A 16,660-nucleotide genomic window follows, 5' to 3' on the forward strand; every position below is an offset into this window, starting at 1 on the left:
AGCATCTTGTGGATGAAAGATGGTTTTGTTGGGAATTGGTTCAAGATTCTAATAGTCAAGCCTACTGTATTTCCATCTTCAGCTTACAGCCATTTTGTCTTAACGGTGTGTTTGATCTGATATCAGGGATCTTTCCCGTGTATAGTCATGCATCACAGTCAAAGATATTCCTGGACTGTCAGGGAATCAAATAGATTGAAGTATGTCATTTGCCTATTGTAAAATATGGTTTTGTGGTTACAAATCATCCTTTTAATGCTTTGAATATTTCAGTTTTTTAAATGAGGCAATGTTGGAGCTATAAACAACATTTCAGCCTCAGGTTCACCAATAAAGGGGAAGTGTGTCATACTGCTCAACTCTTCAGTTTGCATAGCAGGGAATCTTTGTTATCCCTTTTTCTGTATTACTGGATTCTCATGCAGTTATTTGACTACCGTGACCCCAAGATGCTTTCATGTGCAGTCAGTTTAGTTATAATGACTCCACAATGCTTTTCAGAATTAAGTTCTCTTCCCCGAAATGTCAGCTTCATCTTTTTGTTTTTAAGCATATAATTTCTTTTGGGTCACTTGGTAAGCCAAGTACCCAGATAATTTTTCTGGTGACCCACTTTGTCTCATTAATCCCTCAACGGAATGTTTTTGGTGCTGACTCATCTTTCATATAATTAAAAAGAAACTTCTCTCACATTGTTGTGCAGAGAAACACCGTAGGATACCATGGGCCAAAACTCCATGTTCAAAGCTAAATGTTGAGATAGTGTTAGCTGTCTTCAGCCTGTATAATGCATTGTGCCGATTCAGAGTCAAGCCAGGTTTTAAATTAATTGTTTATGTGATTCAACAGTCATTTTAAGGAAGTCCATAAGCATTTTGTTTATCATTCAATTGTGAATCACAAGGTGACCTTCTTCAGCCATGTTTAGATAATTTTTTCAAAAAATGCTAATTTGGTAAAACGTTATTCTTTACCTTGATGTCCTTTATTAGCTATTGTTATATTGTCTATTGCTTGTTGTCAACTTGTTAATGGTGGTTGCTTGTTGATTTCTTTTCAGAATATAATGTGTTACTCTTCTTCCTTAACAGCGTGTTACTGTTACTTGTTACTGTTCTTCCTTCTGGCTTTCAGACCCCTTTAAGTTTGTGGGGGGGTTTTTTGTGGAGATAAACCCTCCTGTGTAGAAAACCTAGGCCTGTTAACAAGAGTCTTGCTTTCATAAGTGTTTGTTGCAGGTCCCCTAGGTGTGATCTCTGGACTACTCAAGGATTCCAAGAACATGTTGAAAACTGTGGCTTCATGTATTAATGAGATTTTTCCATGATTACTTAAAACCATGAGGAGCTTGAAGAACTTCGAAGTTGTGAATTGTCTTTTTCTGCTGCTTTTCAATCAGATTTTCAGTTGTTACTGAGTGGTCAAAGAACATAAAGTTTATTTAGTTATCCAGGGATTCTGTCAGGTGAAGAGTTTCTCTGATGATGGAAAGCTAGCTTTGCAATCTTTCAGGTTACTCCATCTGTTCCGCTGGCTTTAGAAAACTGAAGTACGGTGCGCTATTCAGTAGTCTGTTGGTGGAACAATTCTTAGATATAAATTGCTATAGCATCCTTACCTGAAAGAAGTGTTTAGTTTGATCAGTTATGTTTTGGGTCACAGTGAGACCAATGATTAAGGAAACTTGACTTTTTAAACCTTTCCAAGTAGGCCTGTTTGAAAGCACGTCAAATACTGCAATTCCTTTATGTGCTTTATCTGTGAAATATATCTGATTCAGACTATTCACTTATCCTTTGATTATGCTGTACGTAACATTTAAGGAAAAAAAAAATAGAACCATCCTGTAGCAAACACATGCAACTTGTAACTAGTGTTTAAGGCCTAAAGTTAGGTGGCAGTGTAATTAAATTTAGAAGTAATTTATTTTATTAGGTGCTAGTGAATTTGGAAAGGCCAAGTTAGTAATTTTGATATTGTACTTTATAAAATAAACTAATGCAGTTCAGTCTTACCGTGAAGAATTTACTCACTGTGTGAAGGGAAGCATGTTGAACTATAATGAAAATTTAGAATTATGGAAAAGTGAATTGTTGTAACAGTATTGAAATCTGAGTTGGTTTAGAATATATGGAAAGATTGTTCAGAGCAGAATTGTGTTTTTGTAGCTAAATCAGTGTTTCTGCTCTAGCTTTTTCATTACTGTAAAATAGATAAATATACAGATACCTGTTGATAGGACTCCATAAATGTAATTCTTGGGGTTTTTTTAAATCTGAAACTACTTCAGCTTCTCTTTAATTTTGTATAATTTTGTTTAATTTTGTATCTGCAAGATACCAACTGGAATTCCCATTCAGTGGAAGACCAGTGTATGTACACTGGCAGATAATTTATCTCTACAGTTCACTCTGAGTCCTTGTCTTCTGGTAGACCAAGTTGCAAGTGTAGCCATATACACATATAAATCTAACTTGTGTGATCCTGTTCTCCCATCTGGAGAATTAGTTGTAAGGCAACTAATTGTCTCTGAGAGAAGACAAGGGGGTGAGCATGATAGTTTCTTTGAGGGTCCACTTCAGATAGACTATACGGTTGGAGGTAGACTCTGCTGGTTGTGTATCTTTCTCTTTGCTTTGGTAGGCCCCCAACACTACTTTAACAAACCTTGTGTATTCACGTATTTCTGCAAACCCTTATATTATGCCCCTGGATATGGAGCTATCCTGTAAAGGTTCAAATCTCCTGGTTTGTATCACACACATCATGTTATTTCAGTCCATTTGAACTAAAAAAAACACACAAAAAATAGTGATGCCAGGGTGACCTGGACAATTGCTATGTGGTGTGAAAACACAGTCTGCTCCTGGATGGCATTGTACAACTTGGATGGATGAAGGTACTGTGCTTCTTTAATTAAATCTTTCATTTGAAGTATTGTAGTGCTGTAGAAATAATGGAGGCTATAAATACTGTTAGTGGTGTAATTTGTTTCACTGAGCGTGTGCACATTTCAAAATAATAACTTCAGAAACAAGAGTTTCTGATCTTGACCCATAGTTTTCAACTTTGGAAAGCTGAAAGTACAGGAAAAAGGTCATTCAGGAAGTCCAAAACGCTTGTACACTCTACCTCTGGTACTTGTAGAACAAACTATGTTGTGTCAAAAAGGTCTGTTTTCATCCAGAAGGTTTTTTATTTTTTTTAAAAAATGTGCATTACAGGATGTTGAAAGCTGAAATTTCAGCATGAAAATACATAAGATAAAATGCAAGGAGTGGGTATTATGAGTTTTACTTTAATGTTTCACTTAAAGCTGCCTTTACAGGGAATTTGATTTTGAATCCCATCCCTCTTTCTTCACTGGTAAAATGTGGTGGAGGCCCAAAACTTGCAATAGAATTAAAGTGGAGTACTTCTGGGACTGGACTTATGTTTAAGAATGTTAAAGCTTGAGTAAAATGTGTGGTGTAGTTAGTACATAACTAATCACTATAATTTTTTTTTAAAGAGCTCAGTTTGAAAGTGGATGTATTATTAAAGCCCTAGGCAGCTTCACCTTCTATAATAACAGTAGTTTGAATGAACTATTTTAGTAGTTTTGCTCCCAGCATTAATACACCTTTAGAAGTCAGTTGAACTTGCCCCACCGCTTGATGGTCTACTGAGGTAGGTTGTCTTCCTTTTTTTTTTTTTTCTTTCTTTCCCCTGAGTAACTATCATCATGAACTTTGCATTCACTTAATCATGAAATGTGTTTATTCCAAAGAAAAGTTCTGTGGTGTGGTGATTTTTTTTTTTTTGTTTTGTTGTCTTACAGGATCTGATTGTTCATAGCTGTGTATAGGAAATGCCTTCTAGCTATAGTGGTTATGGAGAAAATCATGTCAGCTACACCAGACTGAAAAACTTTTTCCTTTCAGTACCTGTTGCTACGGTGTACATCTGCTCTACTTTCAACACTGCCTTTGTATTTTAACTTTCAGTATCTGTTCAGTGAGAGGGAAATCTGAAGTGGATAGTGTGATTGTTACAGTGATTAGCTGAAGAATCAGTTTTATGCTTTATTTTTTCTTTTGAACAGTAATGCTGCAGCCTTTTGACTATGACCCAAATGAGAAGAGTAAACACAAGTTTATGGTACAAACAACCTATGCACCACCAAATATTTCAGATATGGAAGCAGTGGTAAGTAAAAATGGGGTACAGTGACTGTTGTTTTTTTGTTCTTAAAAATTCAGGCTTAAATGTAAATGAATTATGTTTTTCCAGTTTAATTTTGGAGAAGAATTGGGTTTTCTGTAAACAAGTAATGACTTCCATATGTGATTCAGAGTTTTTAATATTAAATACAAGCTCAGTTCTTAGAAGTTGCCTAATGAACTGGTTGAATGGAAATAGTGAGTCTAAAGTCAGTTCAGTGTTAAAATAAGGGCACGTTGTACCTTATATGCAACTAATCTGAAGGGGATAAACAGGTTGTATTTGAAGGACTCAAGTGTACTTAAACAACAAGCCTGAATCTATATGAAATGGATGCATTTGTTCTGAAAAGTATTTTAAGTGAAATGTTGAGTGGGATTAAAATGGATTTAAAACATTTGGAAAACTAAGGTATGTCTCTCTCTGCAAGACACCAAATGGCTAAACACAGCACAAATGATAGATTTATTTTCTGTTTTAATAGAACATGTAGATTCAGTTCTTTGACAGGATTGGTCTGATGAAAGATTTAGAAAGAAGATACTTAGGTTTGTGCTTGTTAGTTTAAAAGTAAAGACACCTGTTTCTGACGTTACAAGCTGGCAGCAATTGGAAGGAAGTCTTCAGTTGTCAAAACATGCCCTTTAGGGTGTATGTGGACTGACGTAAGCATATATATATATTAGGGTGGAGGAAATGATACACAGCCTTCTGTCTCTAGAGTCTGTTTTAAGGAATGCCTGAGTTTACACAGGTACGTTCAGTGCTCACTCAAGGCAGAGGAGAGGTGAAACAAAGGATGAGGATGAGGTTTTATACGTCACTGAAATCCACTAGTCTGCTATGAGTTTAGGCTCTGTCCCCTCATGTAAAGGCAAAAACTGTGGTGGCATCACTCTTCACTGGAAACAGTGGAAAACGGTTTTAGATTTTGTTAAGATTTTGAGACATGTAGCTAGAAAGTTAACGTCTCTTCCTTGCTGGTCAGGTTTACTTTTTCTTAATATGCTCTGATAGCTCTTGGCTATGTGCGGTAAGTGAAGCATAACTATTTGGTGAGGATATAAAAATCCTCTTTAGAAATACCTTTCAAATCTGTCTTAGTGTGTTCAAGTATAGAATACTGACAAACAGATCTTGCACAAAATCAGTAGTTAGAAGTCACTGTACAACTAATGCCACTGAAAAAAAGAACGACAACAACAAAAAACCAGAAGGATGTTATAGAAAGCCTGAATATTCTGGTCTGTTCAACCAGCAATTCTGAGGTAATTTCAGAGGACCTGTTGTTGGAAAAATTGCTGCAGTCTTCAGATGAGTCTGTGAGCCTCAGGCAACCACATGAAGTGTATGCTTTGAAAGTTAATTGTCCACTGAGCAGGGAGATTTCAGCATATTTCACAACTATTTAAATACATTGATAACCATTAGAATTTAAAATGTTTTTTGTAAACAGCTTTGAAAAATTCTCTAGGCCCAAACTGTAATGTATTATTATGCAGTAAAAGGAGAAAGTGGCTAAAAATTGAATGAAATAAATTTACTCTGGAACTAAATATAGAGTCACTAAAAGATGTCTTTCAATCTTCTCTTTAAAATTGGTGCTTTCAAGATGGACATTTACCAAGGGCTAGAACTTTGTTCTTCAGCCAACTCAGATGGTACTTGTTCCTCATTGTCTGTTAGAAGAACTGCTGTATTATTGCTTCCTTATCACCTGCAAACCTCTGGATCCATCCTTGCATTCAGTTTACTCATTTTCATTTTCAGACTTAATTATTTGTAGCTTTCATTACTTTGCAGTAGTCAAAGAGAACAAAAAACGCTATTCAAAAGCAAGTCTGAAAATTGCAGCTAGGGTAAGGACAGTATTAGGCTGTGTAGGAGGCAAGTACTAAGAGCAAGCTTATGAACTGTTCAGATGTTTGCATGAATCTGGCATGTTATGTAACTATATTAATTGTTCTCTTAGTGGAAAGAAGCAAAACCTGATGAGTTAATGGACTCCAAATTGAGATGTGTGTTTGAAATGCCCAATGAAAATGATAAACTGGTAAGTAAGAAAAGAGTAAGAAACTGTCCTACACTGACTAGTAGGATCTCACAGAAATTTGTTTTGATTTTTTTTTAAACCTATTTGATGTTTTGATTAAATGGATTGTAGGAATTTGTACTAAATTAGACATGAGGTGTGTTCAGCATATAACTTTTCAAGGATTCATAGAACCATGGAACAGTCCAGATCGAAAGGGACCTTGAAATACCATCTGGTCCAACCTTGCGTTGGAAAGGGAGCAGCCTGTCCAACTGCATTTAAAAACCTCCAGCAATGGAGACTAGTGCCAAAAATTATTATCCATTCATTAATTTTATTATTAATTTGCTTCAACATTTCATTACTGTCAGATTAAAAAAAAAATCTTCGATACTGCATACAGTGAAAAGTACATTGCATCATTTGCTTTTTAAAGTATTAAATGCTTTTCAATTTTAAAGTGGTATTTCTAATTCAGTTGAATCAGAAAAGGAAGTACTGATTAGAAGTTAATGCATGCTTTGGAAATCCTTAAATGCATTTTGTAAGATAGTGGTAAAGAGATAACCAGACAAAAAAAGTAAATTCCATTACCCCTTTCATGTTCTTGCCTTCAGACAAAATCTGTTCCAATTGTGTAGGAGATGACAGTTTCATTGTATATAGACTGAAGATGTCTGGTTTGTGTTGCCTGATATTTGGAATAATAGTTAATTGCCGGTTACCTAAAAGTTTTGCAGAGTATGACTAAATTCTTATGCATTTTTTTTTTTTTTAATTTTCATACTTGAAATTCTAATTTATGGAATCTTAATAGTGTGTATTTTGGGTTGTTTAGGTTTTGTTTTGGGTTGTTTTTTTCTGGTGCTGCTTTTAGCATTGTGAATTGGAGCACTAAAGTAGGATTTCTGTAAACAACTTTATTCAGTTTATGGCTTTGACTTTTCATTTAGTACTGTCTAATTTTTACAGTAGTCTATAAGGTGTGTTGGGGGAAAGCAGCACGAATCTCTGCATGTAAAAACTATCTCAATATTTACATGCGTAAAGGGTCTCTGTGAAGGCTGCTAGCTGACCAGTAGCTGTCTTTGCAACCACTCATTATACAGTTCTTGGAGTGTAAGGTAAAGTTATTTTTCAGATGCTATGTCAGTATGATGTTTTTTGATATAAATATGTTGATCTTTTAAAATCCAGTTAGGAGTACTTGTGTGGAGTAGCAGGATCTGGCTCTTAGGCTATCTATGGCTACGTTGCAAAAAGTGTAAAATTCAGGTAGATGCTATAGACCAAATAACTGCTGCTTTCATAGCAACCAAAGAAATTATTGAAACATTTAGTTGCTTTGTTATTACATGTATGTGTTTTACTTTTAGAAGGTGTTCTGTTACATTTAGTACTTACCTTGGACCACTTTGGTTATGAAAGATGCACTATGGTGGTGGTCTAAATGGCATAGCTGTGTAGCCTAGCAAGTAGGAGTACAATCTGAATATGAGCTGTTTCTGAGTGTATTGCCATGTGAATGCTGTATTTTTACAAATGGTAATCTGGACTGTACAGCTGAATCCACTGTATTAGCAATGTCCGTTGAAGATCATTGTATATTTTGAGCGAAGCTGTGGGAACTAGATTTTTAGTTTTATTTTTGGCTTTTCCACAGATTTTTATGTGGCCTTTCAATTGTATTCAAAATTAGTAATGTGTATTTCAGAGATGCTTTGACTTATATTCTGTTTGTGTGGTACTTTATTCTCCTTCAGTAAGAGGTGGTATAAGCGCAAAATTTTTGTGCCATACATACTTCATATTAGTTTGTAACATAACCTGTTCTCTACTTTGTTTTGTTTCTTACTATTGCAGGATTACTTTCTTCCTTTTATTTTTTTTCCCTAAAGTTTAAATACTGTCTGGTATATTTTATGCTATGATTTGAATGACTGCTGGGTCAGTGTTAGTAGCTAAAATACTAATTTTTGTCTCGGTAGCACGTAGTACCAAATACGAACAGTGCATTCTTTTCTTGTTTTTTAATATTTGAGCTAAGCAGAATTGAACTGGTAAGAGAAGTCTTTTTTCACATTACGGTAAATATAAACTTCATTGAACTATATTAGTAGCCGGACTGTTTCAATTTTAAGCTGTGGATGATTTTTCTCTAGGTAAGTAAAATTCTCAAGTAATTCTTAATGTTTGTAGAATGATATGGATGCAAGCAAACCCGCCCCAGTACTGAACACATCTAAGCAGGATGGACCGATGCCAAAACCACATAGTGTTTCACTTAATGATACTGAAACAAGGAAGTTAGTGGAGGAGTGCAAAAGACTTCAAGCAGAGATTATGAAGCTGACGGATGAAAATCGGCACCTGAGAGTAAGTTCTGCTCTTCTGTGTTTATATTGAAGTGGCTTCACTCTTCTTGATTGAAATGTCTCGTTTGTAATTAGGTCAATACATGTGTATTTCAGAAGGTAGATACAACCGTTAGAATGTCAAGATTGATCTGTAATATGATTTTACTCTCCTGTACATACTGTATATTTTGAAATTCTCAGTGATTGAAACTTTGATTGTTGTGAATGAGATACTGAAGCTACTTAATTTTCTTCTTAAATGGAATGGTCTTATTTAAGGTGGGCTTGGTTACTTTAAGTCTAAATCACAGATACCTAATTAGTAGCTTTTAACAGGACTGCCTTATTATTAATTAAGAATAATGAATGAGATCCAAAATAGTAAAATCTAGTATCACAGATTGCTAGTGAACAAGAACTAGTGTTTAGCCAGAGGAGGTAAGCAAACACTACAGTATTTTTATGTAAAGGTGCCATTTCAGTAACCTGTAACTAGTGAATACATGACTTCATGTCACTTTTCTATGTATTTGCTTTTGGGTATTTGTCAATTTCATTAGCTGTGGTAGCCCTTTAAAGAACCATGGAATAATGTCTCCACACTTGTAATTCTGATGACATTGGAACATTTTGAGAAACACTCTACACAAAGCAGATGTTTCTCCTTAATAATAAGGAATTACTGCTATTTAGTTCTGACATATAGTATGTAAAAGCAGGGTTCTTTGTTGCACCTAGCAAGAATTTCAGAATCTTTCTTAACCAGAGCAAGGAGAGAGACAAGATGATTACCTGTACTTGAAATATTATGGTTTGCTATGTTTATGCTTTGGTGTGGTGTAATGTTGTGGGGTTTTTAAAACTTTATTTAAATTTCACCAGTAAATCTGGCCTTTGACTTCAGTTTTTACAATTGTAAAGAAGATGTGTTCATAAATTTTTTTTTTTCATCTGTGTTTTTTTCCCCCCTCCCCCCCCAGGATGAAGGCTTGAGGCTCAGAAAGGTAGCGCACTCGGATAAATCTGGATCACCCACAGCTTTGGCCCTCAGAGATAATGGCTCTAATTCTCTTCCTTCGCTTCTTGTTGTAATTGCAGCCATTTTCATTGGATTCTTTCTAGGGAAGTTTATCTTGTAGAAAGAATGAGTGAGAGAAGCATGCAAAATGCAGCTTCCTTTTTTTTTTTTCTTGGCCAGAAAAAGATTTGTTTACCTACCACTTCATTGGTAGTATGGCCCAAAAGTGGCCATTTTTGTGTACAGCATCATAACAGGCTTTGCCTTTAATGATCTCGCACGGTTAGAAAACACAATCTGAAAAGACAAACTGTTCGGCTACTGGACAAAATTGTACATTAAGTCATCAATAGCAGGTGTCAGTTGCACAGTCAGTCCTTTATGAAAATTCATAAATAAAGAATTGTTCTTTCTTTCTGTGGTTTTAATAAGAATTCAAAAATTGTTCAGAGTCTTGTAAATGTTATTTTAATAATCCTTTAAAATTTTATCTGTTGCTGTTACCTCTTGAAAAATGATTTATTAGATTGCTAATCCCACTCATTCAGGAATATGACAAGAGGTATTCTGGGGGAGATGGTGCCTCTTACTGTGTAAATTTTCTCCTTACCTTACTTTGCTAATATCATGGCAGCATTTTTCTTATTCCTTGTGAGGCGTTGTCGAGAGTTCTTCATCCTTACAATCCTGTCCCATAATATTTAACATTACAAAAGAATAAAATTGTTAACAGATTTTTCTGCTGGGTAGCCTGTTTGTGTGTGTCGTACTCTTAGAAGGGATTCCTAACAAGTTCATTGTTCATGGTAATTTGCTACTTGTAACAAATGGCTATTTTGAAGTTTATTTGCTTAAGTCTCTGGCTTAGACTGTTGTAACTGAAGCTTGGGGGGGAGGGGGGGGGGCAGGGGGAACGGTTTCCATTCCATTTCTTTATAAATTGAACTGTTTTCTGGCTGCTTTCAGCTACAGAGAGGATGGATATCAGTCTTGTTTTGGGACAGAGTAATTTGGATATCCAGCAGGTACAATTACCAGACATGAATGTTTTCAATATATTAACAATTTGCTTGGATTGTTCAGGAGTGTAATAATCAACCTTCTGTTCCATCTGTGGATCTTCTGGGTGTCTTCCAGGAGTCAACATTATTTTTTGATTTCATAAGGGTAGTTAATTCACGTATACTAACTTGGTTTGTAATTCTGTTTAGCAGATACTCAAAAATGCAAGTTGAATCATTCAGACACCCATAGTGAATTCCATGATGCAGAAGAGTTGGTTGAGCCTCAGTTGCTCACCTTTAGAGAATGAAAATAATTTTTATGCAATTCTTGGCAAATCTACCTGTGTTAACCCTGTATAGCTAAGTTCTAAAGAATGCATTTTTTGGGGGTCTGAAATGCTTCCCTGCACTTAATCAGTCTTGCCTCATCTCTGAGTAAGTCATAAAAACAAACAGTAGTATTGGAACAAAACATTATCTGTACTTCTGACTAAGCATAATCCAATACAGGGAATTACTTGTAAACTGAAAAGTTGTGGAAGGGGTATACTCCTGTAAGCAAAATTGTGTATGCTCTTGGACAGCTTGACTTGATGTGGTGCAGCTAAGTGTATTAGACCTTGGTATATGCACACCGTATGTAGCTGAGAAAAATGTTCTGGAGAAGATGTACGTTATCTTGGTTGCCTTTGATTTCTAGTGCTTTTTTTAAAAAAGGAAAACCATAATTACATCATGTTCTGTCATTGCTCTGTGATAAACTTTTTTTTATAAAGTCTTGCATATGTGCAAGGAAGATGATGAAGAAAATGCAAATACTGCTTATCTTTTCACTTAAGCATGCAAGCACAGATGTTTCCAATTACTTGTTCCAGTGTCTGCATTCGTCTCCTTCCATCCTGGTGACTGGAAAAACTATGTTAAGGTCTTGATTATTTTGGTTCCGCTGGTTCAGAATGGTGTAATTCTCCTGATTTTTTTTTTTTTTTTTTTTTCCTTTCTTTAACAGCACATTGCCCCATCAAACTTTCATAGCCTGTTCCAAACTGATTACGTGGAAAATAACAAAAGCAATAGTGTGCAGGATGTAGTTTGCTTCAGACGGAGCAGACATTCCTGTGTTGAAGGGGGGGGGGGGGAAATCCTCTGGAAGACCATAAAATGTTTACAGCATAGTGTGTGGAGGTTTTCAAGGGTAGCTAGCACTTTCAGGACTTGAGAGCAGAAAAAGAGAGTCATTGCTCAATGCAGCTGACTCAAGTTTTGCTGTCTGGCAGCAGAAATAAGGTAAAAATAATAATAATATCAGATTGAAATAACTTTCTTCATAAATAACAAACAGTTCATAGTAAAGCTTGGTTATAGTTTAAGTAATGTCCTCAAAGTGGAAGTGTACAGCGGTCTCGTAACCAGTGTACTTACTAATGGTATGAGGAGACTGTCTTGGTTCCAGTAATCCCTTCATAGCTGTATATAAAATGTAATGCTAAAACTATTTTGCTCTCAGGAGTCACTTTGGATGAGATCAGCTGTATTCAGTGAATTATGTAATATGGATTAAATTGTTTGTCTTTGTTCCTGAAATGGTTAGAACTTCTTGCTTTGTCTGCCTGCTTACTTGTGTATGTAAGCATGGGGAAATACAGTCTTTCCACTGCTCCTAGTGATATGATCAGATGATGATGCCCATAAAGCTGTGTGAGGGTAAAAACATAGCTTCAGTTAAATATGCATTGCTCCTTGCTCTTCTGATTTATCAAAAGGGCAAGGTAGAACAAGTATACAGTATCAAAATAGTATTTTAAAGTTTTTATGAAAATAGCACTTTAAAAAAGGGTAGTATGATGGTTCAGGGGGAAAAAAGAAATTCTACTTTAAATAGAAGATACAGCTTCTGTAGTAATTCTGGCACCAAATTTAACCCACTTAAAATATATATGTATGAAGTTCATCTAAGAAATTATCTGTATCAATGCACAAGTTATTTGTGCATTTCTACACATTTTCTAAAAGCTGTTGACAAACACTGTTGCCAAGGCTTGCATGTTTCTGCTGCTGTGATTGAAGCCATTTTATGTATAAGAAGCAACCAAACACTATCTTGAAACTTCATTATCCTCTTGGGAGGAGGGAGGGTGGAGGGAAGAGGTGGAAGGTGACATTTTGCCAGAGGGGAAAAGACAAAGTCAATAAGCAAAACTTATCTTTCAGGCCTTCTTCAAAGATATTAAAAGTTGAAGTGTTAATAAACTATTAAAAATGTAGTAGTGTCTTTTTTATTTTGGAACTCTGTACTGCTGTAGACTGCTGATACTGAATAGGTGTGTTTAGTCCATCTCACAGGTGGTGGAACTGCCCTGCTTCTAGATACAGCTAGTAAATAGCATAGAGCTGCCTTGGATGAAGATTTTGTGTTGGAGGGAAGAGCAGGTGCTTGAATCCAGGCAACACTGGGGATGCTGCTGATTTGTCAGATTTCTAATAATCGTCATGACAAAAGAGTTTTTTCCTGTTTGGAGTCCCTAGGTATTTATGCTTGAACTGACTTGCCAGGGCAAACGCTTGGGTCTGTGGCAAAAGATGGAATGAGAGCTACACAGTTACAGAGCAACCCTAATAAACATTTACTATAGTGTTGAAGTGCTCTGCTCTTTGTGTTTGCAGGTGGGATTGAAATTCTGTAGCTCATCTCTCAGCTACACTGCTGTGAACATAACAGTTCACTGCTTTGCTTGCTATGCTGGTTCCTGTTGCATGGCTTTGCGAGGTGGGCCCTGGAAGGCACATCCATGTGTAGCACTGACCACTGCTGCAAGGGAGGCTCTGTGTTTCCTGATCAGCAACTTCTTGAGCAGTCAGCTTCTATGACAGCTTTAGACTGGTGACACACTTAAATATTGGACAAGAGTGAGACCTAAATACAGGATTCGGTTTTCACATTGGTTTGAGCTCCTGTAGAAAGGTCTGAAACTAATGACTGTTAAATGAGACCAGTTTCTTTATTTCCTGTCTGAATTTCTTTTACAGGGGCACTCAAATAATGTAGCCAAGTATATAATCAAAGTTGATCTGGTGTGTTTTTCTTTTTTGTATGCAGGTTGGGTATGTTCAAGAAGAATTGTTCATTCTGATGGCTGCATAAGCAGAGGGTAGTGATGGTGTCACCTTGATTTATTTGCCCTTTAAGTGACAAATGGCTATATAGAAATGAGGTCTTGTGCAAAAGCAAATCAATTGATTCTTAATCTTTTATCTGGCTTTCTTATTACTGCTAGATGGTAAGGTCAGTGCCTGTTCCTCATTTGCTGGGACAAGGGTTTATGTGTTTGTGTGGTGAACTGGATCTGGAAATTGCTTTGGATGAAATCTGTTGTTTCATCCTCTACAGATTATGTTTTAACTAAATTGTGATATGAGCATCTCCCACCATGTTACAGTGCCATTTTATTTAAAGCTTGGTTTATGTAAATTATTTAAAGCAGTTTATGTAATGTTGATAGCACTGCCAGCAGGGTATTGAATCCCTGTTCTTAGAGTAGCCACCTCTGTTCCTGGCAGTGGTGGAATGCTGCTCTTCCTCTTTAGAAAAGAGGGTGTTATGGTATCCGGGTGGAGAGGCGTGAGACAGACAGCTATAATTATAGCTAAGCAGTCTGATCTCGGACACTTTACATGAATGAAAAATTAGTGAAGTTTTTTGGGAGGGTTTTGGGGTTTTTTTTTGGTGTTGTTTTTTAAAGTTAGTCTGCTTATCATCGAAGTTCCTAAAAAAAAAAAAAAAAAAAAAAAAAAAAAAATAAAAATAAATTAATTGCCGTAGTCTGGGAATAATTATTTCAGGATGTTCTTGAAAGTTTTACTAATGCTGATGCAGGTTCACATGCATAGGTGAATTCAGAGAGATTGTCACTGGTGATCAGTGTCTAGGCTGTTCTCAGAGTGGATAGTAATTAAATAGCTATCTTTGTGAGTGTCTCGGTCTGCCTTGTAAGGATGGTTTATCTTGGCTTTAGAGTTGAAGAAACTAAGGCATAAGTGTTGAGACAAACTATTAGGAAGGGATGGTTTAGGCATAGTCCTTATGTTCTGTAACATACTCCATCCTGTTTCTTATCAAGCCTTCCTTGAACCTTGCCCAAGTCTTTTTTTTTTTTTTCCTAAACATGCAGAAAACATGGTTTAGAGAAGTGTTGAAAAGTGAATTGTGGTTAGTGGGATTATAATGCCTGACCTCTGCTAAAGACAGTAGAGAGAAAAAAAAAAATACGCAAAACATTAGTGGATGTTGTGTTTGTAGTGTTGGTATATAAAAGTGTGTCTGTGTGGCAAAGCTTGATATGCAGCTAGTGCTGTTTGTACTTTTCAAGTAAAGTCAAACAGTCCAAAATCTGTATAACTGCCCTCTTAGTGCTGATATATGTTGCTCTACCCACAGGACTGTCAAAGTATTTTTTCCATTGCTGCTTTGATAGTCCAGATATGGATGATAGACAGCTACACACTGAATTTTGAAGGGATTTCTTCAGAAGAGCCAAGCATTTTTTTAAAACCTAAATGTGTTTTGACTCCTGCAATAGTAGACTTTTACAGAGGTTAAATCCACTCGTGTTTTCACTCAAAATTAGTAAATGCTTTGCTGATATTACTACTTTTAGACTGCAGTATGCTTCTGCACTGATACGAGGGCTGGTTTGAAAACTATTAATGATAATCTAGTAATTACAAAGATGGTGCTCTGGTTCTTAATGGTTGAGAGGCATTGCTTTATAAATCATTATGTAGGACAGTCTAGTTTATGGAACCATATTTTGGAAAGGCTTAGGAGGAAAGTGTAGAAAACAAAACTTGAACCCTTGGTCAAACAGAGTGAGCCCTTTGGGACTGTAATTGGAGGTACTGAAGAGTGCAGCTTTGATAATGGAGTGGCTCATAGAAGGTGGGAGCTCATGTGGTGGCTAATTTTCCTTGATTGCTGTAATCACCTCAGGTTAGTTTGATATTTTGGAATGATTAATGAGACAGGTGTCCCACATGTCAGGAGTGGTTGGTGTCAAGTGAAGAAAAAGGGAGTATGGTAGGAAGAGATGGTTGTGAGAAGAGTGAGATGGACTGCTTCAGAAGTAGCTTTGTTGATGGTCTTCCCAGTGCAGCTGGGCTGTTGGAAAGGTCTGTGTGTCCAGCCTTCTCAGACATATGCTGGAAACTGCTGTGGCCTCCAGGAATGGGAATTTCTCTTCAGTCTCGGGGTGTAAAGCCTTAAAACATGGTGACCCATCTTGTAAGCAGGAGAAGGATTTTCATTGTATTCATGCCCAGGATTGTCTAACCTCACATTTCCAATGCAGACTTCAATTTCACAGCACTGCTTTCAGGCTTCACTTTCTTGTGTAATGCCTTGAAATACTTCAGCCTGGGCCTCTCACTTCATGTCCCAGCTTTGAGAAAATCAGAACAGATTGCTTTCCTAATTAGGTGAAATTATCTCTTCATCCTGCCTCCACAGGAACCAGATTACAATGGCAAGGGAAGGTCTGTGTGTTTGTGGAAAAACTTCTTAAAGAGACAAGGTTTACACGATTGCAGTGTCTTTGTGCTGCTTCCCCCTGTGTGAATTTGAAATCTAATTCAAGCCACATTTGATAGAGAGGTTGATGTTTCACAGAGACCAACTACTTCCAATTACAGGAAAATTAGAGCTGAGATGAAAGATATTTAAATTGGTGCTCCCATCCAGGGCAAGCCTGCACAATGAGCTGTAAAGATACCTGCCTTGCTTGCTGCTGTTTGACCAGTTAGTGCTGGCGTGCTTGCCAAGCTGTCAGCATGGACAGAGATCAAACACCCTCGCTGCTGCCGGCAGTAGCCCAGCTCTTGTCAGCAGTGTGGGTGAGATGAGCAGGTTACAGGGGAGCAGGTTACTAGGCATGGTAGGGGAAAACTTGAGCTGTCACCAGAGTAAGTTCTTGGAGAGTGTGTGGGGTGGGATCAGAGCTTGATCTGTGTGGGGGCAGGAAGGAGGTGGTGCAAGAGAACTGATAAATAA

At 36.8% G+C, this 16,660-nt stretch overlaps 1 protein-coding gene across 1 annotated transcript in view; it reads left to right on the forward strand.

Moving 5' to 3' along the window:
* The window catches only part of VAPA (VAMP associated protein A), a 35,466-nt gene extending 24,103 nt beyond the window's left edge, over positions 1-11,363 (forward strand). Inside the window, exons 3-6 of the mRNA XM_074899229.1 lie at positions 4,085-4,188; positions 6,176-6,256; positions 8,438-8,614; positions 9,576-11,363. Coding sequence (XP_074755330.1) covers positions 4,085-4,188; positions 6,176-6,256; positions 8,438-8,614; positions 9,576-9,734 — 521 coding nt within the window. The 3' untranslated portion in view covers positions 9,735-11,363. The remainder of the gene's footprint in view (positions 1-4,084; positions 4,189-6,175; positions 6,257-8,437; positions 8,615-9,575) is intronic.
* Positions 11,364-16,660: the final 5,297 nt, after the last annotated feature.

Source organism: Athene noctua, chromosome 2 (genome assembly GCF_965140245.1).
Source record: "Athene noctua chromosome 2, bAthNoc1.hap1.1, whole genome shotgun sequence".
Classification (NCBI taxonomy): Eukaryota; Metazoa; Chordata; class Aves; order Strigiformes; family Strigidae; genus Athene; species Athene noctua.